This window comes from Trichechus manatus, unplaced genomic scaffold, assembly GCF_000243295.1.
Source record: "Trichechus manatus latirostris isolate Lorelei unplaced genomic scaffold, TriManLat1.0 scaffold00070, whole genome shotgun sequence".
NCBI lineage: Eukaryota > Metazoa > Chordata > Mammalia > Sirenia > Trichechidae > Trichechus > Trichechus manatus.
In genome coordinates, this window is record NW_004444006.1 from 7,228,783 (window position 1) to 7,251,078 (window position 22,296).

The 22,296-nt window shown below is 38.4% G+C and overlaps 1 protein-coding gene across 1 annotated transcript in view; it reads right to left on the reverse strand.

Moving 5' to 3' along the window:
- The window catches only part of TEX11 (testis expressed 11), a 523,552-nt gene that overhangs the window by 447,488 nt on the left and 53,768 nt on the right, over window positions 1-22,296 (reverse strand). Inside the window, exon 7 of the mRNA XM_012556596.2 lies at window positions 12,253-12,333. Within this exon, the coding sequence (XP_012412050.2) occupies window positions 12,253-12,333 (81 nt within the window). The remainder of the gene's footprint in view (window positions 1-12,252; window positions 12,334-22,296) is intronic.

Genomic DNA, 22,296 nt, shown 5'->3' on the forward strand with positions numbered 1-22,296 from the left:
GGCTAGCAATAATCCAAAAAACACAAAGTAATAAATGCTGGAGAGGTTGTGGAGAGTCTGGAACACTTATACACTGTTTTTGGGAATGTAAAATGGTACAACCCCTTTGGAAATCGATTTACCACTTCCTTAAAAAGCTAGAAATAGATGTACCATATGATCTAGCTATCCCGCTCCTTGGAATATATCCTAGAGAAATAAGAACCATCACACGAATAGATATATGTACACCCATGTTCATCGCAGCACTGTTCACAATAGCAAAAGGATGTAAACAACCTAGGTGCCCATCAACGGATGAAGGGATAAAGAAATTATGGTATATCCACACAATGGAATACTACGCAATGGTAAAGAACAAGGATGAAGCCGTGAAACATCTCATAACATGGAGGAATCTGGAAGGCATTATGCTGAGTGAATTTAGTCAGTCACAGAAGGACAAATATTGTATAAGACCACTATCAGCAGAACTCAAGAAAAGGTTTAAACACAGAAGAAAACATTCTTTGATTGTTATGAGGGTGGGGAAGGAGGGTGAGGGTTATTCACTAACTAGATAGTAGATGAGAATTATCTTAGGTGAACGGAAGGACAGCACACACTACAGTGGAAGTTAGCACAACTGGACTAAATCAAAGCTAAGAAGTTTCCTGAATACAATCAAACACTTTGAGGGACAGAGTAGCAGTGGTAGGGGTCTGGGGACCATGCTTTCAGGGTACATCTAGGTCAAATGGCATAACAAACCTGATTAAGAAAATGTTCTGCATCCTACTTTGGTGAGTGGCGTCTGGGGTCTTAAAAGCTTGCAAGTGGCAATCTGATGCATCAATTGGTCCCAACCACCTGGAGTAAAGGAGAATGAAGAACACCAAAGACACAAGGAAAGTAGTAGCCCAAGAGACAGAAAGGGCCACATAAACCAGAGATTTCATTAGCCTGAGATCAGAAAAACTAGATGGTGCCTGGCTACCACCAATGACCACCCTGAGAGGAAACAACAGAGAGTCCCTGATGCAGCAAGAGAAAGGTGGGGTGCAGAAGTGCAGAAGTCAAATTCTAGTAAAAAGACCAGACTTAATGGTCTGACTGAGAATGAAAAAGCATGGCCTCTGGATTCTCTCTGAGCCCCAAACTAAAACAATTTCTGAGGCCAACTCTTCAGACAGGGATTGGACTGGACTGTGGGACATGAAGTGATACTCGTGAGGAGTGTGCCTCTTAGCTCAAGTAGATACAAGAGACTAAATGAGCAGCTTCTGTCCAGAGGTGAGATGAGAAGGCAGAGAGGGTTATGAGCTGGTTGAATGGACATGGGGAATCAGAGATGGAAAGGAGGAGTATGCTGTCACACTATGGGGAGAGCAGTTAGAGTCACATAACAATGTATGTATAAATTTTTGTATGGAAACAAATAAATAAAATTTTAGATACTTTGGAAAAGGATAGTGAAAATAGCAGCACAACGGGAAGAATATAATTGATATCACTGAAATGTACATGTAGAAATTTTTTAAGTGGTGTATTTGTGGCTATGTATATTTTCACCAAAAAAAAAAATAAAAGGTCCTCCAAGGTCAAGAAGGGAGAGTGTTGACATGTCATGGGGTTTTTAAGCAACATCATAAAGCAATATGTGTACTGACTGTTTAAGGAGAAACTATTTGTTCTGTAAACCTTCACCTTTAAGTACAATAAAAAATTTAAAAAACAGAAAATCCTATGGAGCAAGGTAAATACACTGACACACATGGGGTCCCCATGAAGCAGTGTTGACTCTACAGCAATTGTGGTGGTGGTGGATATAGAGATAATGGAGTGATAGGAAGCAAGCATATGTGTGGACTTGGGGGTAGGGACAGGTTGAAAATAAGTGGGATGTCAATATATGTCTAAAACTAAAAAATTAAAAAGTAGTAGTATAAGAACCCTATTTAGAGATACGGAGGTAAGTACTAAAAAGAACCAGCTAAAAAATTGAAAGTAGCTGTTCTGGGAGACAGAAGTAGAGGAGGGCAGGAGGACTGGTAATTTTGTAATAAGAATTATAGAATTATTTTTCTCTTTAAACTATGTACATATATGTTGTTGTTGTTAGGTGCCATAGAGTTGGTTCCAACTCATAGCGACCCTATACATTGACAAAAATTAAAATCAAATATAAAAAGGCATAAAAAGTATACCATACACATTAAGAAATAACAGTGACAGTCTGAGGTAAAAATAAACATTGATTTTTTTAGAGGTGTTAATGTTTTAATGGCTACATGAAGAGCCTTGCTGCAGTCTAAAACATGAACAAGTCTGGCCAAGCTTTCTTTATGCTGTTTTTAGTTTAAAAGTATATAACTCACTTAAAATTTAATGGAAAATGTCATTATGAAGATTTCAGTGAGTCATTTTTATGGTTCAAATTATTTTCAGTGTGGAAGGAATGTATATACCCTTAAGTGAGTTATTGTCTCCCAGATACACAAAGCAGTAGGTGGAAAGGGTCAGAGAAAACAATTATATCCCAGCTAGCCACAACAGGCAGAAAACTGAATTTTACTTACAGAGGAGTGATTCACTTTTGTGTTATAAGATGTGGTTTTACTACATAGAGAGATGTACAAAATCTTACACATTATGTTTCAAGTATTTGGCCACAAAATGGAAATTTTTTACATTGTGCTTTAGGTGAAAGTTTACAGCTCAGATTAATCTCTCATTCAAAAATTTATGCACAAATTGTTTTGTGACGTTGGTTACAATCCCCTCATTGTGTCAGCACTCTTCCCCTTTTGCTTTCCATGCCAGGTTCCCCTTGTCCATTCTTCCAGTTTTCCTGTCCCCTCCTGCCTTCTCCTCTTTGCTTTGGGGCAGGTGTTACCCAGTTGGTCTCATATACTTGATTGAACTAAGAAGCACATTCCTCGTGTGTGCTATTGTTTGTTTTATAGGCTTGTCTGATCTTTGGCTGAAAGGTGGACTTCGGGAGTGGCTTCAGTTCTGAGTTTGCAGAGTGTCCAGGGACATAGTTTCAGCGGTTCCTCCAGTCTTTGTCAGACCAGTAAGTCTGGTCTTGTGGGTGTGTGTGTATGTGAATTTGAATTTTGTTCTACATTATTCTACCACTCTGTCTGGGACCCTCTATTGTAATCCCTGTCACAAAATGCTAATTTTAAATAGGCAAAAGAGAATAGAATAATTGTAAGTCCAGACTTCATTTAGAAGCTTTATATTCCTAGACAGCAGCAATGAAATCTACCTGAATTTTGAATGAATTACTCTAAAAGATTGTCCATTTTCTTTGTGTAAGTGAAAATTTTACAATGAAGTACAGCTTTACACTGAAGATAAATTCTAGAAAAAACTAAAGTAGAAAGAAAAAAGCAAGCCATAACACACGAGCCAATTAATCCAAATAAAATTCTCATTAAGGATTCAAACTTTAAGGGAAAAGAGGTAAAGAATTAAGTAAACAAGCTGCTATCAGATTTTACTATAAATATGCACACACAGAATACACACATACCCTCTGGGTTATGGCCCAGAGCTTCTCCAAATAGAAGACTAGAAATTTTTGTACTGAAGGGACCTTTGAGATCATGTCATACACTCATTTTACAGATAAGGACACTGATTCTCAGAGCAGTGTCGTGCAACTAGCCACACTAGCAGCAGCTCCTTCCTCAATGCTGTACAGAGATCACAAAGCTTGTCTTGAGTAATTACAGGAATCTCAAAGAAATTCTACGTACCAAGGTAGGTAAATATATGTCGATTTTTTTAAGTAAATGTTCAAATTAGAATAATTTTCTAACTCTCGCTAAACAAGGAAGTTCAGTTAAGCAAAACACCACTATGTCCCAATTATTCCAGTTAAGGTTTTACTATGCACTTATAATAGTTGGACACTAAATCGATTATTTCCAACCATTTCATTGTTTGATGTCATAACACCTCTAGAAGTGTTGTATGATATACATTTACTTCAAAATGAGAAGCTAATTAAGTTTAACTTGCTTTAGAGTAGGTTTCTTTGTTTTTTTAAGAACTTCATAAAATCCTCTTCAAAGGACTAGAAACATCCCGATAACAAGTCAGACATGCCTGACATCCAGTTTTATATATTTTCCTGTAACACTAGCCACTTGAGTTATAGGGATTTTGGAAATACTAAAAAGTGATAGTAACAAGTTAAAAGGATATAGAAGCCAGCTTAAAGGGGCTCCTAGTGGTCAAGTCTGGGAAAATTTGAACTTCAAAATAAATAATGGGAGTTCTGGTTCTGGGTAAGATGCCACCTTTTTTTCTTCTCCCACTGAATGTAACTATAAAACCTGGACAGAACACATAGAACTATTTGAGGACTCTGAAAAACAAAAGGAGCAAGCAGATAGGGAATAGCATCAAATTCAAACCAACAACAAACGAAGCTGGTGATGAGTTTAGCATTTTTATCCTCTGATATAACCTAGTCTAAACAATGCAGCCAGAAACCCAGAAGTGAGCACTATAGTGAAGATTGAGAGAGTTCCTCTAGTTCTGGCTCAAGGAGTTCAGATGGAGAAACAGAAAGCCTGTTTTTTGTTTGTTTTGTTTTGTTTTTCCTGCTCTCTTTTCTCCATTCTCTTGTGCCCCAGCCCCTAGGCAATCCCATAGTGGCAACAGTAGTGGCAGCTATGGGGAATTGCAAGAGTCAAAACATTGAGGGAGAGAAGCTTTCTTCTTCATTCAGTGGAGCTGCAGTTTCAAGAGGAGAGGGCCAAACACCATTGCTTTCTATTTCTCTTTCTCTGCCTTTCACTGTTTGGCCCCAGACACAGTAAAATTGCAGATATGGGCTGTTACTGGCCACAGTACTAAACAGCAATGCTGCAGGGATCCAGAAACCACCAAGAAGAGCATGGAGAGAGAGGAACTCAGAAAAGCAACACCATAAAGTTGTTTACGAAGTCCTGGGCTCATCTCACAACCTGGGCATGCATGGATTTAATTTTAATTAGCATACCAAAAACTTTGGACACTGAGCGAAGGGATATACCTCTGCCCAGGTATCAGACTGACCAGCGAGTATTGCATGTACAGGACAAATCCAAATATCACTGTAAAGGCTTAGAGCCACAACCCACAGAAGGCCAGTTGAAAATTGCAGATTGAATCTAACCAGGTTGACTTCCTGCTAAAACTAAAATATCAACATTCTCCATAGCATTTAAGCAATACCCAGAGTTTCATAACATAATATTCAACATATCCAGAATACAATCCAAAATTACTTGGTATATGAAGATCCTCAATAATTTCAACTTGCATGAGAAAAGACAATCAACAGAAGCCTATGAGAAGATAACACAAATGCTGGAATTATCTGATAAGGGCTTTAAAGAAGCTATTATAAAACTGTTTGAACAAGCAATCATGAACACTCTTGAAACAAATAGAAAATTAGAAAGTTTCACCAAAGAAACAGAACAGGGATCAGCAAACTACAGCCTATAGACCAGATATGGCCTGTTAGCTCAGAATGGTTTAAGAATGGTTTTTACATTTTTAAAGGGTTGTTAAAAAAAAGAGAAAACCAAACAAAAAAACTCAACAACAACAAAATAAGTAAATAAATAAAATTATTGGGGAAAAAAACCCCAGGAGACATTTGGGGAAGACATATTTTGGTTCCATTTTATTGATGAAGCAAGCGAGGCTCAGAAAGGTTGGTAATTCCTTGGAGGTCACATGGCTGGCCACTGCTGAGCCAGGATTAGACCTTAGACACCCTGTCTCCCAGGTCACATTCTTCCTGTGATCTGATCTGGAGAAAGTGAGGAGACAGGCCCAAGATCCTCTGGTGGGAAATCACCATACATTTTTAAAGGCACTCTCTGGTAACATTTCTCCATTGATTGAGACTAAAGTTCTATAATTAACTGTGGGGTGGACCTTATTTTATTAAATCTATGACACTTTTTTGCACTTTGGCATCTCTGAAATCAAGGTACCATAGAGTCGGATGGTGCGTCTGGGTTTAATTGGCTACTTTTTTCCCCCCTTTCTTCGTGGTTTATACAGTAAGTATACTGGTAGTACTTGTACTACTCATTAGTGTGTTTAGACTCCCAGTTAAACAGATGGGGAACCTGGAAGTCACAGAGCAGATCAGATGCAGGGATGGAGATCTGTTAGCAGCTTAAGAGTTCTTGGTCTCATACATGTTTTCAGGTCTCCATTATCTGCAAACAAAATTCTACAGGGGCAGGAAAAGAGGCTGGAGAAGGGCCATACTTGGTCAATACGTATGTGCTAGTTTCAGTGTGTGTCTGGGTGTTTCACAGGGGAAAATAATTTTTTGAATGTATTTCTTCCTACTGTCTTTCACTGAATCGAAGATGCTATAAAATTGTAAGACACACCACTACTGTGTAGACCACTAAGAAGGGAAGGGCATACTGCCCATTGAGCCAGGACACACTGTCAGATATTGTGGTGCCCTGATTTCAGGGATATTGAAATACAGAAGAAAGAGGGTGTCTTAGAGTCCGTAGGATCTGGTCTACCTCATAGTTAATTACACATGTGACCTTTTCTTCCTATTCATGGGAGTGGCAAGTACCCCTAATCCTGGCCCTACACAAGGCGGAATGAGTTGGGAGCAACAGAAGCCGGAGAGGTCCTGACTCACTCAGGCCCCTCAGCAGGCCCCAAAGCAGCCCTGAGTGGACAGCCCTTGACAGCACCACAACCAGAGTGTCATCCTGGGGTCTCTCTTGTATCTGAATCAAAGGCTCCTCACCCACCAAAGATGACAAAATGTGGGAGACTTGAAATGTAAACTTTCCAGAAATGCTGAAGCAGTGGAGGGAAAAAAAAACACTCTTTAAAATCTGTAAAGTGACTTTGTAGGTCTATGAACAAACATTATGTGTAACTTGATTTAATTATGAAATGATAACATACAGAATAATGAAAAGATAATAAAAACTTGGGTAAAAATAAAAATAAAAAAGCAAAGACTATGCAACAGCGACCATATGTGTCCCACAAAGCCTAAAATATTTACCACTTAGCCCTTTTCAGAAAATGTTTGCCAACCCCAGAAATAGAAGAAATAATAAAGAAAAACTAAAAAGAAATGTCAGAACTGAAAAATACAATAACTGAAATTTAAAAACCAACTGGATGAACTCAATAGCAGAATGGAGATAACAGAGGAAAGAGTCAGTGAACTTGAAGACAGATCAATATAAATTACACAATCTGAAAAAAAAGAGGAAAAGGATTGAAAAAGAAAACAGAACAGAGAGTCAGGAACCTTTGGGATCATAACAAAAGGCTTAAAACTCATATCACTGGAGTTCCAGAAAAGAGAAAGAATGTGGTGTTGAAAACGGTTGAAGAAATAATGGCTAAAAACCTCCCAAACTTGGAGAAACATATAAATCTATACATTCAAGAACCTCAGCAAATCGCAAACAGAATAAACCCGAAGAAATCATGCCCAGACACATCAAGAGCAACCTGCTGAAAACTAAAAAACAAACAAACAAACCCGTTGCTGTTGAGCTGATTCTAACTCATAGCGACCCTACAGGACAGAGTAGAACTGCCCCATGGGGTTTCCAAGGAGCACCTGGTGGATCTGAACTGCCAACGTTTTGGTTAGCAGCAAAACTCTTTACCCCATGACATCAGGGTTTCCGCTGAAAACTAAAAGACAAAGGAAAAATCATGGAGGCAGACACAGAAAAAAAAGCAATAACTATACAGCAACAACAACAATACCACTACATCCCAATAAGAATGGCTAAAATTAAAAAGACTGACCATACCAAGTGTTGGTGAAGATGTGGAGCAAATGGAACCCTCAAATGCTGTAGGTGGGAGGGAAAAATGATTCAACGTCTTTGGGAAACAGTATGGCAGTTTCTTAAAAAGTTAAACATACAGGTATGCCCCGCTTTCCACAAGTTTGTTCTATGCCACTTCACTTTTATGAAAGACCTACATTAGTACATGTTTTGACTAACTGAAAGAAATCTGAAGAGGATTTTCACTTTCACAAAGAAAGGTAAAGAGAGGAAATAGCATTCAGGATTTGTTTTGCAGCTTGCTGTTAAAGAGGCAGCAAGCACCCAGAGCAGCAAAAGTGGGCATCGCCAAGCTCTTTCCCTGGGAACTACACTCAGCATCTTAGCTTTTACTATATCTTAGTGTTATTTTAGGTTTTATGTGTTATTTGGTATGATTTGGTAGGTTATTTTTTTGGGTCTGGAAATGCTCAAAAAATTTTCCCATATAAATTAATGGTAATTGCTCCTTCGCTTTATGCCATTTTGGCTTACGAAAGGTTTCATAGGAATGTTCTACTTTCAGATAGCGGGGGAAACCTGTACACTTACCATATGTGCCATTCATTCCAATCCTAGGTACATATTCAAAAGAAAAAAAAATATGACCACACAAGTACTTGTACATGAATGATCAAAGCAATTTTATCTGTAATGTTGTTGTTGTTGTTAGGTGCCATCGAGTCCATTCCTACTCATAGTGACCCTATGTACAACAGAATGAAATGCTGACCAGTCTTATGCCATCCTCTTGAGCCCTGGTGGCACAGTAGTTAAGCACTCGGCTGCTAACCAAAAGGTCAGCGGTTCAAGCCCACCAGCCGCTCAACAAGAGAAAGATGTGGCAGTCTGCTTTTGTAAAGATTACAGCCTTGAAAACCTTATGGGGCAGTTCTACTCCATCCTATAGGGTCACTATGAGTTAGAATCAATTCAACAGCAACAGATTTTTTTTTTTTAATTTATAATAGATTTTAAAAATTAAAAATTGGAAACAACCTGAATGTCCATCAACAGGTGAATAGACAAACAAATTGTGGTATATACATATATTGGAATTTTACTCAGCAATACAAAAGAATAACTATTGATATGCAAAAATAGATAAATCTCAAAATCATTACATTGAATAAAAGAAGCCAGACAAAAAAGTATATATTTATGATTCCATTTACATAAAATTCTAGAAATGCACACTACTCTATAGTTACAGAAAGTGGAAGAGGGTTAGGGAGGAGTCAGCAGGACACAATGAAACATTTGGGAATATGGAAATGATCATTATTCTGATTGTGATGATGGTTTCATAGGTGTATACATATGCCAAAACTCATTAAACTGTACACTTTAAATGTATATAATTTATTATATGTCAATTATAATTCAAGAAACCTGTTTGGAAAAAGACATGAAAGGGATCCAGACATTCTGGAGCCATAGAGGCTGGATTAACCCCTGAAACTATTGCCCTAAAATAATCTTTAAACCTTTAACCAAAAATATTTCCTGAAGTCTTCTTTAAACCAAACAATACCTTAATTAGTAAAAAATGGCTGCCTTGATCATTGTTCTCTTTTAAAGAACTATCTATATGGGATCAAATTGACAACAGCAACTCAAAAGGTTAGAGGAAAAACTTAGGGAGTAGCGAGCTGAGGTTAACGGTGGAGGAAAAATTTGGAAAAGGAGGGTGAGAATGGTTGCACAACTCAGAGAATTTAACCAAAGTCACTGAATTGTACGCATACGAACTGCTGAATTGGTGTATGTTTTGTTGCATACATTTTCAACAAAAAAAATAAATAAAATAAACTATAAAAAAGTCATGAAAGATAAAGACAGATTTAAGGAGACTAAGGAAATATGATAATTAAATGTAAAGCATGATCCCAAACTGGATGATAGACTAGCAGCGGAAGACAAATGCTATAAATTAGCATTAGGACAATTGAAAAAATTAGAATATGAACTGTATATCATATTAAAATATTTCTCAATGTTAAAAGTCTTGAATTTTGTAAGTGCACTGTGGGCCAATAAACAACATCATGATAAATGGAGAAGAAATTGAAATTGTTAAGGATTTCATTCTACTTGGATCGACAACCAACGCCCATGGAAGCAGCAGTCAAAAAATCAAACAACATATTGCACTGGGAAAATCTGCTGCAAAAGGCCTCTTCAAAATCTTAAAAAAGCAAAGACATCACTTTGATGACTAAGGTGCACCTGACTCAAGCCATCATCAACTGCCTCATAGATGCATGTGAAAACTAGACAGTGAAAAAGAAAGACTAAAGAAGAATTGATGCATTCAAATTGTAGTGCTGGCAAAGAATACTGAACATACCATGGACTGCCAGAAAAATGAACAAATCAGTCTTGTAGGAAGTACAGCCAAAATGCTCCTTAGAAGCAAGCACAGAGAGACTTTGTCTCACTTACTTTGGACACGTCATCAGGAAAAATCAATTGCTAGAAAAGGACATCATGTTTGGTAAAGCTAGAGGGTCAACAAAAACAAGGGAAACCCTCAATGAGATGGATTGACACAGTGGCTACGACAATGATCCGAAACTCAGCAACAACTGCGACTATGGTGCAGGACCGGGCAAAGTTTTATTCTGTTATACATGAGGTTGCTATGAGTTGGAGTCAACTTGACAGAAACTAACAACAACAGCAACTGCGTTTATAAAGGAAAATACCCTATTCTTAAGAAATACATACTGAAGTATTAACCAGTAAAGGGTCATGATGTATGCAACCTTCTTTCAAATGGTTCAAAAAAATAAATAATAATATAAAAAAAGATAGTAACAGATTATAATCCACTGAATTAAATAGGAGCCCATGACTTCACACTGATATAAATGAATAATTAAATGGGGAAGAGTCCCTGGGTGGTGCAAACAGTTAAGTGCTCAACTACTAGCTGAAAAGTTTGTGGCTCAAACTCACCCAAAGGTGCCTCGGAAGGCAGGTCTGGTGATCTGCTTCTGAAAGGTCACAGCCTTGAAAACCCTATAGCAGTTATACTCTGCACACATGGGGTGGCCATGAATTAGAATCAACTTGACAGCAACCAACAACAACAATCAACTAACAAATGTAGAGAGGTTGAAATTAGAAAAATAGCCACTGGCAACCATCATAGTAATAATTTAGGCAAGAAATATCAATGGATGCTAAAACTAGTGGGTGAAAGTGGGATGAGAAACTAGATTTTAAAAAGTCTCAAAGTATCTCCCCCACAAGATATTTATTAATAAAAAAGGGAAAAACACAATTTTACAGTAAAAAAACCTAGCAGACACCATCTTAATCAAGAGATTAAAGTTAACACCGACAGCAATATGATAAATCGAATCTGTATGCCATGAGGAGAACAATCACTTCCGTGATATTCTGCTCTCATATTCATAGCCTGCTCTAATCATGAGGAAACTTTGGACAAACCCAAATTAAGGGACTTTCTACAAAATGACTTGCCTGTAATCTTCAAAGCTGCCAAGGTCATAAAAGTCAAAGAAAGGCTGAAGAAGTATTCCACATTGAAAGAGGCTAGAGATTGGGTGCAATCCTAGATTGAGTCCATTTTCTATGAAGGACATTACCTGGGAACTTGAATGGTGTCTCTGGGCAAAGGGTATACAGGAGTTCTTTGTACTATTCTTGCAACTTTTCTGTAAATTTGAAATTGTTCAGAAATTTTTAAGTAGCCTAGTACCTGGCACATAGCAGGCAGGCAATATATAAATGTTTTCTGAATTAATTTCTATATTATAACCAGAATTTGAGAAAAATGTAAGATCAATATCACAAGAAATTACAATTTATGGAGCTCTAGGAATACTCTCCTTAACATCCAAATATATCAGTTATAAATTCCCTTTCTGATAGGAAAGGCTGATAAGCATAGGCACTGAAACAGGGGAGAAAGAATGGAAAAGGGCAATGAGGTGGAAAAACAAAAATTTAGGAATTTTGATGAGATCCAAGCCGGGAAGCAGGTTTTATCCTATCAAATCTCCCTCACCTCTACATCCCAATATAAGAAGATACTTTGGCAGGGACATGATTACCTGCTGTCAATTTTGTCAGCAGAGGAATAAATAAACTCTCATTTTTTTTTCTTTCTTTCATCATGTAGCATGGAATATGGAGAAAAATTAAATGGTTTGAGAATAAAAGAAAAAGCTAAGAAATTTTAAGAAATAACCCTTATCATTTTTTTTTCCCAAATGCCCTTTCTGGTAAAGAAAGAAGGAAACAAAATATTTTAAAAATCAGCTAAATAAGTGGGAAGAGATCTCAAATAGAATCTTCAAAGGGTTGCATGAAGTAGTAGTGATTCTTCCTAAAACTTGATATAGCATATTTTCAAACTCTTGTAAAATAAATGCGGAGATTCACTCACCATCTCGGGTAGCCTCATCAGCATATCTTTACAGCGCAGTACAAACATAGATGCTCTTTGAAAATCCCCTTGAGCAACTGCCTAAAAAGTGAAAGAATACCAATAATTGGTTAAAAGGAAATGACAAGCTATTTGTCTACAAGTCAATTTTAGTGTATTTTTACTAGTGTTAAAAAAGTCTTATTTTGTTTTCTAATCTTTTTAGCAATGATAGTTGTTCTAGCTAAATATAAATAACCAGCTCAAAATACACAGTAATAAGTGGTATACACATACAATGCAATATTATTCAGTCATAAAAAGGAATGAAGTTCTGATACATGTTATGACGTGGATGAATCTTGAAAACATTATGCTAAGTGAAAGAAGCCAGACACAAAAGGACAAGTATTGTATGATTCCACTTACATGAAATATCTAGAATAGGCAAATTCATAGATACAGAGATTAGAGGTTAACAGGGTCTGCGGGGAGGGTGAATGGGGAGTTACTGTTTAAACGGGTACAGATGGGAGACAGAGCAACATGGTGCTATACCCAAAAACACCACATCATCCCTCCACAGCAAAGACCCAAAAAACTAAGCAAAACAGAGACAAACATCAGTCCTGGTACCCTAAGTGTCAAAGGAAGCGATAAAGAACTCAACCAAACACCGAATGGAATAAGAAACTGACAGAGAACAGAGAGTGAGGAGAGATAGAGAGTGGAGGTCCCCTATCAGCTAATGTGTCATGGATCTTGGACTCCTCAGCCACCAAGAAAGGTGGACAGGGAGTACAGCAAGGCAGGTTCATGGAGTTCCCAGCAGGAGAGAGAGCACCTGGTAATCAGCAACACATGCTTTCCTATCCTCCACACTTCTTCCCCCTGCTAGGCCTCCGTGGCTTTCTGGCGGGCCAAGGTCACTTGGCTGCAGAAACACCGGCTCTTTGCCACTTGGATTCATCCTGCACACACTGCCTGGCTCCTTCAGGGCCATTTTTTTGTTGCTGTTGTTGCTTTTTTAGCTTCTTTTGGTTTCTTCTCTCTCTCTTACCTCCTTCCTTTCCTCTCTCTTGAACACCAGATGGCTCCATGTGCCATCTCTGCTCCTTCATGACAGGCTGTGCAGTGCCACTCAGCTGGGGAACCACTTCCCCAGTCTGCAAAGCCACACCAGTGGGCTCCCTTGGGGCATTTTTTTCCTTGTTGTTTTTCTTCGTATTTAGGTTTCTCATCTCTACCTTCCTTCTTTTCCTTTCTCCTTAATACCTGGCGTTGTGTGCCATCTCTGCTCCTTCTAGACAGGCTGTGCAGCACCGCTCGGCTAGGGAGCCACTTCCTTGGTCTGCATCACCAAGTAAGTGGGCTTGCCTGAGGATTCTTTTTCCTTTCACCAGTTTTTTGTCTCTCTCTACCATCCTTCCCTTCTTTTCTCCTGAACACCTGGTGCCGTGTGCCATCTCTGCTCGTTCTAGATGGGTTGTGCAGTGCTACTCAGCTGGGGAGCCACTTCCCCGGTGCATGCCTCCACACTAGTGGGCTTCCTCAGGGCATTTTTTTTTTCTTTCTCGGTTTCTTGTGTCTCTCTACCTTCCTTCCTTATCCTTCTCCTGAACACCTGCCAGTATGTGCCATCCGCGCTCCTTCTTGACTGGCAGTGCAGAGCTGCTCAGCTGGAAACTCACTTCCAGTGGGCTTCCTTGGGGCATTTTTTCTTCTTTTTTTCTTGGTTTCTTGTCTCTCTCTACCTTCCTTCCTTATCCTTCTCCTAAACACCTGGTGCCTTGTGCCATCTCTTCTCCTTCTTGACAGGCTGTGCAGCACAGCTCAGCTAGGAACCAGATTCCGGTGGACTCCCTTGGGGAATTTTTTTCTTCGTTCTTTTTTTCTCAGTGTCTTGTCTCTCTCTAACTTCCTTCCTTTCCTTTCTCCCAACCACCTGTTATTTTTTCTCTCAGTTTCATGTATCTCTCTAACTTCCTTATTCTTCTCCTGAACTCCTGCCTCCATGTGCCATCTCTGCTCCTTCTTGATGGGCTGTGTAGCACCACTAGGCTGGGGAACAGCATCCGGTGGGATCCCTTATGGCCTATTTTTCTTCTTTCTTCTTTTTTTCTCAGTTTCTTGTCTCTCTCTCTACCTTCATTCCTATCCGTCCTCCAAACCACCTGGCATGTGTGCAATTTTCTCTCTTTTTTAAATCTAGTTTCCTATCTCTCACCTTTCCTTCCTTTCCTTTCTCCTGCCCACCTAGCTGTGTATACTGTGTCTGTCCCTTCTTGACAGAATGTGTCTCATGGCCCAGCTAGAAAGCCACCAGCACACAGATTCCCTGGATCTGCACCACTCCAACAGCAGACTTCCTCAGCACTTTTTCTTTCTTGGCTGTTGTTTCTCTCTCTTCTTTCTGTTCTTTCTCATATCCACTTAGCTCCACCCATCACAACCTCCCCCCTTCCTCCTGCCTATATACACTGTGCAATGAGCATCGCACTCCCAAGCAGCATAGACATGACCTACCATAAACAGCCTGCACTGACACCGGCCCGGCACTGTTGGTCCCAGTATGCACCACAGCTGAGCAACTGGCCCTGCCCATTGGACAAGGTGGTGAGAAGTATTGTAGCCACAGATGACAAAATAAAGAATGCTCAGCCCACCTAATCAAATAAAACAAGAACAATGACAAAACAAACAAACCTACAATCAATAAATTAAGACAGGATGGTTCCAGTAGGCATCCAAAATAAAACACCAGATGACCTCCCAGTAGAAGAAAATGCACTGCAACTACCTGATAGGGAATTCAGATCTCTAATATTCAGGGCTATCCAAGAGAAGAAGGAAAAAGTAGACAAAAATGAGGATAAAAATAGACAAAAATCATGAAAAATACAGACAAAATCATGGAAAAGAAAGATAAAACAATGGAAGAATTAAGGAAACTAACACAGGAAGAAAATGTGAAAATAAATTCACAACTAGAAATCAAACAAAAACAGTGAATAGAAATCCAAAAATAAACAAGATTTCAGAAATGGACAGTGTCACAGAAGTTTTCAGGAGCAGATTTGAAACAATGGAATACAGGATCAGCGAAATTGAAGACAAATACTTGGATACCATTTCGTTTGAGGAAGAATCAGAGAAAACAATGAAGAAAAATGAAGAAACCCTGAGAACGATGAGGGATACTATCAAAAGCAAAAATCTGCAATCCATTGGAGATCCAGAACAGGGGTAGAAAACAGAAAACACAGAGGATCACTGAAGAATTGCTAACAGAAAAGTTCCCTAATATCATGAAAGATAGAAAGCTGACCACCAAAAAGCTCAACAAAACTCATTTAGGATGGACCACAAAAGAAACCACCAAAGCATATCATAATCACACTTGTTAAAACCAAAGACAAACAAAGAATCCAGAGAACAGCTCGAGAAAAATGAAAATCACATACAGAAGAGAAACAATAAGACTAAACTCTGATTATTTGGCAGAAACCATGTAGGCAAGAAGGCAATATAAAAACTTGAAAGAAAAAAATTGCCAACAAAGAATAATATATCCTGTAAAACTTTTATTCACATATTAGGGTGAAATTAGGACATTTACAGATAAACAGAAATTAAGAGAATATGGAAAAACTGAATCAAACTTACAAGAATTATTAAAGGGAGTCCTTTGTCAAAGATGACAGCCTGACTCTAGGACACAAGACCGCATCAGCCAAACATCAACCTAGGTAATGAACTCGCAAGGATAAATCAAAACTAAAAGATTTACAACAGGGAAACAGAGGGGTTAATCTGTAAATGACAACAAAGACAAAACAATAAAAGAGGGAATAAACGGTGTAGGTATAGAACTTTCAAATGGAGAGGAAGTCAAGGTGACACCAAGTAATAAAAGACTGGTTCAAACGTATGAAGATACGGGTAAACTTCAAGGTAACCACAAAGAAAGTTAACAAACATACTCGTCAAAATAAAGAAGAAAAAATACTTCTTAGTAAGCACAAAAACGAAAGAAGAAAAAAAAATCCAAAAACAAAAGGAATTCAGCAAAGGAGAGTAAGAGGAGCAAAGAAAGCATCACTACCACAAATAAGCACTGCAAAATGACAGCAATAAACTTACACATATCAATAATTATACTGAATGTAAATGACCTAAATGTACCCATAAAGAGACAAAAAGTGACCAAATGGATAAAAAACACAATCAATCAATATGCTGTCTACAAGAGACACATATTAGAAACAAAGACATAAATTTATTAAAAATCAAATGATGGAAAAGAATGCATCAAGCAAGCAGTTACCAAAAAAGAGCAGGAGTAGCAATACTAATCTCAGATAAAATAGACTTTAAGACAAAATCCACCATAAAAGACAAAGAAGGGCATTATATAATGACTACAGGGACAATTCATCATGAAGACAAAACCATAATAAATATCTATGCCCCAAATGACAGGGCTCCAAATTACATAAAACAAAATCTAACGGCACTGAAAAGAGAAATTGATAGTTCCACAGTAATAGTGGGAGACTTCAACACTCTACTCTTGGTAAAGGACAGAAGAGCTAGAAAGAAACTCAACAAAGATACAGAAGATCTAAAGACCATAATCAGCAAACTTGACCTCACAGACATATATAGAACACTCCACCCAAAAGATGCCAAGCACACATTCTTTTCCATAAATGGAAAAACGTACCATGCTCATGGATAGGTAGACTCAACATTGTTAAAATGACAACTCTACCCAAAGCAATCTACAAATATAATGCAATCTCGATCAAAATACCAACATTTTTTAATGAGATGGAAAAAAACAATCATTAACTTAATATGGAAATGGAAAAGGCCCAAGATAAGTAAAGCATTACTGAAGAAGAATAAAGTAGGAGGACTCGTACTACCTGACCTCAGAACTTACTACACAGCTGTGGTAGTCAAAACAGCCTGGTACTGGTACAACAGATACATTGACCAATGGAACAGAATCGAGAACCCAGATGTAAATCCATCCACCTACGGTCACCTGATCTTCGACAAGGGCCCAAAGTCCATTTAACAAATGGTGCTGGCAAAATTGGAAGTACATCTGTGAAAAAATGAAATAGGACCCATACCTCACACCATACACAAAAACTAATTCAAAATGGATCAAAGACTTAAATATAAAACCAAAAACTATAACGATCATAGAAGAAAAACTAGCATCAATGCTAGATATCCTAATACACGGCATTAACAGGATACAAACCATAACTAACAAGATACAAACTCCAGAAGATAAGCTAGATAACTGGGATCTTCTAAAAATTAAATACTTATGCTCATCAAAAGACTTCACCAAAAGAGTAAAAAGGGAACCTATAGACTGGGAAAAAAATTTTGGCTCTGATAAATCAAACAAAGGTCTAATCTCTAAAATCTATAATAAAATTCAACACTTCTACAACAAAAAGACAAATACTCCAATTAAAAATGCGCAAAGGAAATGAACAGACATGTCACCAAAGAAGACACTCAAGCAGCTAACAGACACACGAGGAAACAGACCAAGTGGGATTCATACCAGGTATGCAAGGATGGTTCAACATTAGAAAATCAATCAACATAATCCACCATATAAATAAAATAAATGAATCATATGATCATCTCAATCAATGCATAACAGGCATTCGACAAAGTCCAACACCCATTCATTGTAAAAACTCTCAATTAAATAGGTATAGAAGGGAAATTCCTCAACATAATAAAGAGCATCTATACAAAACCAACAGCCAACATCATTCTTAATGGAGAGAGGCTGAAAACATTACCCTTGAGAACAGGAACAAGAAAAGGATATCATCTATCACCACTCCTATTTAACATTGTGCTGGAAGTCCTAGCTAGAGCAATAAGGCAAGAAAAAGAAATAAAGAGCAGAAGGTGGGGTCAAGATGGCTGAGCAGTTAGAAAATTCCAGTCATCCCTTTAACAAAAAAAGACCCAAAAAAACGAGTGCATCGATTACATATAACAGTCTAGCAGCCCTCAACATCAAAGGCAAAGCTGAAGAATTGGACTGAGTGGCAGCAGGAGGGGAGATGGTTTGGAAGCAGCAAGGAGTTGCCATACCTGACCCAGCGGGAGCCAGAGCCTTTCAGCCCGGATCAGCTCAGGGAGCACAGTCAGGAAGGCAAGCAGTGGCACTCGGGGGCGTTTTCTACATCAGAAGAGACCCAGCGGCATAGAGTCTACTTAGCCATACAGAACCAGTGAGAAGTAGCCCACAATAGTGAAAGGTAAGTTCTTGCGTCTGGCCTGCAACACGGATCAAAAACACCTCCCTTAGGGAAAAACCTTTCTCCCATTTACCTCCTTGCTCCCTGCTCTGCACTGGGTCCAGGACGGCATCAGCAATTGCCAAGTCCCCAGAGCTGGAAGGAGGAACTGTCATGCACCCTGAGCCATTCTGCTGGCCTTAGAGAGGGAATAAATTAACAAAGAGGGGGAAAAAATAATCTGCTGACTCGCCTAAGCCAGGAACTTAAGGTAGGCACAGCTCCTTTGCCTAAGCACAGGCATAAGGGATTCACGGACTTTGAGTGCCTTTGCCCCTGCATAGACTTCTGTGGGCCCATTTCAACAGCATAGGCCCTAATTACCCCAGTAAAACAGTGTATATACCTGAAGTCTAAATTCAACTATTTCAGCTGTGAAGTGGCAGGTTTGTGACAGGGTCTTCACCTACCCACATCTGAGGCCTCAGGACTGGTGGCTCCACATAAGCGACCTAGCAACCTGCGACAGGGGCCCAAGAACAAGAGGTGCCCCCCAGGCCTTACAGCCAACAGAAGTGGGTGCTCATAATCTGACCGCAAAACCCACCCACTTACACACCCTAGGGAACAGGGGCACATTTTCCTACTGGACACGCCGGGGTAGTCGTTGGCCCCCTGCCATGCTCAGTGTGTGTCCCCCTGCTGCAGCCAGATGCCTGTGCCTACACCAATCACCCACATGCCTGTCTAGGACTGCAGGTGACAGCCTGCACCACACACTTGGTGGCCGACTACCTGGACACCTGAGCTGAATCCACACAGGAGGAGTGGGCAGACTTCAAGGTTCACATACTCAGTGGCAGGTCTGGCCACTGATGGCAGGACATTGGAGCTTCATGGGCACCGGTGACCAGGCTAGCTAACAAGAGCAGCCTATATTGGCATATTAAAACAAAACAAGAAGCTAGGCTACAATAAGCAAACAAAATAAATAAATATAATAACTTAGTGATCGCTTGGAGACAACAGTCAATATCCAAATCACACAAAGAGGCAGACCAGGATGTCTTCAGCAAGCTCCCAAAATAAAGAATATAGAAATTTTCCAGAGGAGGAAAATTTCTTGGAATTACCGGAGACAGAATACAAAAGATCAATATACAGAACTCCTCAAGTGATTAGGAAGGAAATTAAGCCAAACAGCAAACATGCAATAAAGGGAGCATACTGATAAATTTAACCTTCTGCAAGAACAAATAGAGAGACAACAATCTGAAATCCAGAAGACTAACAATAAAATTTCAGAATTAGACAACTCAGTAAAAAGTCATAGGAGAATTCAGACAATGGAAGTCAGAATGAGTGAGACTGAAGACAAAGCACTTGACACCAAATTATATGAGGAAAAATCAGATAAAAGGATTTAAAAAAATGAAGAAACCCTAAGAATTATATGGGTTTCTATCAAGAGGAATAACCTACGAGTGATTGGAGTACCAGAAGAGGGGAGGATAACAGAAAATACAGAGAAAATTGTTGAAGACTTGTAGACAGAAAACTTCCCTGATATCATGAAAGATGAGAAGATATCTATCAAAGATGCTCATCAAACCCCACATAAGGTAGATGCCAAAGGAAACTCACCAAGACATATTATAATTAAACTTGCCACAACCAAAGACGAAGAGAGAATTTTAACAGCAGCTAGGGGGAAATGAAAAGTCATCTACAAAGGAGAGTTAATAAGAATAAGCTCAGACTACTCAGCAAAAACCATGCAGGGAAAAAGGCAGTGGGATGACATATGCAAAGACTTGAAGGAAAAAAATTGTGACTCAAGAATTATATATACAGCAAAATTGTCTCTCAAATATGATGGTGAAATTAGGGCACTTCCAGATGAACAGAAGTTTAGAGAATTTGCAAAAACCAAACAAAATTATGAGAAATACTAAAGGGAGTTCACTGGTTAGAAAATCAATAACATCAGATAACAACCCAAGACTAGAACACAGGACAGAGTAACCACATATCAACTCAGATATGTAAGTCACAAAAAATAAATCAAAGCTAAAACAGTGAAAATAGGGAAACAGAGATGTCAATATGTAAAAGATGACAATATTAAAACAAAAAAGAGGGACTAAAAATGTAGACATAAATTTTTCATATGGACAGGAAGTCAAGGCAAAATAAAGAAATAAAAGACTACTTTAAACTTAGAAAATTAAGGGTAAATATTAAGGTAACCATAAAGGAAACTAACAATCCTACACGTCAAAATAAAAAACAAGAAAAATATAAAGACTCAGCAAATACAAAATCAACAACAATGAAAAAGATAACCAGAAAATAGACAAAGGAAAATGACTCAGCACAGAAAATTAAGTGGAACAAAGAAACTGTCAACAAAACCAAAAAAAAAAGACAGCAAAATAACAGCACTAAACTCATACATATCAATAATCACACTGAATGTAAACAGACTAAAAGCACCAGTGAAGAGACAGAGAGTGGCAGATTGGATAAAAAAACACGATCCGTCTATACGCTGCCTTCAAGAGACACACCTCAGACTTAAAGACACAAACAAACTAAAACTCAAAGAATGGAAAAAATATATCAAGCAAACAACACTCAAAAAAGAGCAGGAGTGGCAATATTAATCTCTAACAAAATAGATTTTAAAGTAAAATCCACCACAAAGGATAAGGAAGGACACTATATGATTAAAGGGTCAATACACCAGGAGGACATAACTATAATAAATATTTATGCGCCCAACAAGAAGGCTCCAAAATAGATAAAACAAACTCTAACAGCATTGAAAAGTGAGATAGGCAGCTCCAGAATAACAGTAGGAGACTTAAACCCACCACTTTCGGTGAAGGACAGAACAACCAGAAAGAAGGTCACAAAGACACGGAAGATCTATATGCTACAATCAACCAACTTTATCTCATAGACATATAACAAACACTCCACCCAACAGCTGCCAAGGATACCTTCTTTTCCAATGCACATGGAACATTCACCACAATAGACCACATATTAGACCATAAAGGAAGCCTTAACAAAATCCAAAGCATCGAAGCATCTTTTCTGACCATAAAGCCATAAAAGTACAAATCAATAACAGAAAAGACAAGAAAAAAAAAATCAAGCACATGGAAACTGAACAACACCTTTCTCAAAAACTACTGGATTATAGAAGAAATTAAGGATGGAATAAAGAAATTCATACAATCAAAAGAGAATGAAAATACATCCTATCAGAACCTTTAGAATACAGCAAAAGCAGTGCTCAGACGTCAGTTTATAGCAAAAAATACACACATCCAAAAAGAGGAAAGGGCCAAAATCAAAACATTAACCCTACAACTGGAAAAAGTAGAAAGAGAGCAGCAAAAGAAGCCCCTGGGAGCCAGCAAAAAGGGAATGGTAAGAATTAGAGCAGAATTAAATGAAATAGAGAATAGAAAAACAACTAAAAGAGTTAACAAGACCAAAAGCTGGTTCTTTGAAAAGATCAACAAAATTTATAAACCATTGTCAAACTGACAAAAGAAAAATGGAAGACGAAGTAAATAACCCATATAAGAAATGAGATGGGTGATAACACTACAGACCCAACTGTAATTAAAACAATTATAACAGAATACTATGGAAAATTGTACTCTAACGAATTTGAAAACCTAGAGGAAATGGACAAATTTCTAGAAACTCACTACCTACCTAAACTAACACAAACAGAGGTAGAAGAACTAAATTAACCTAT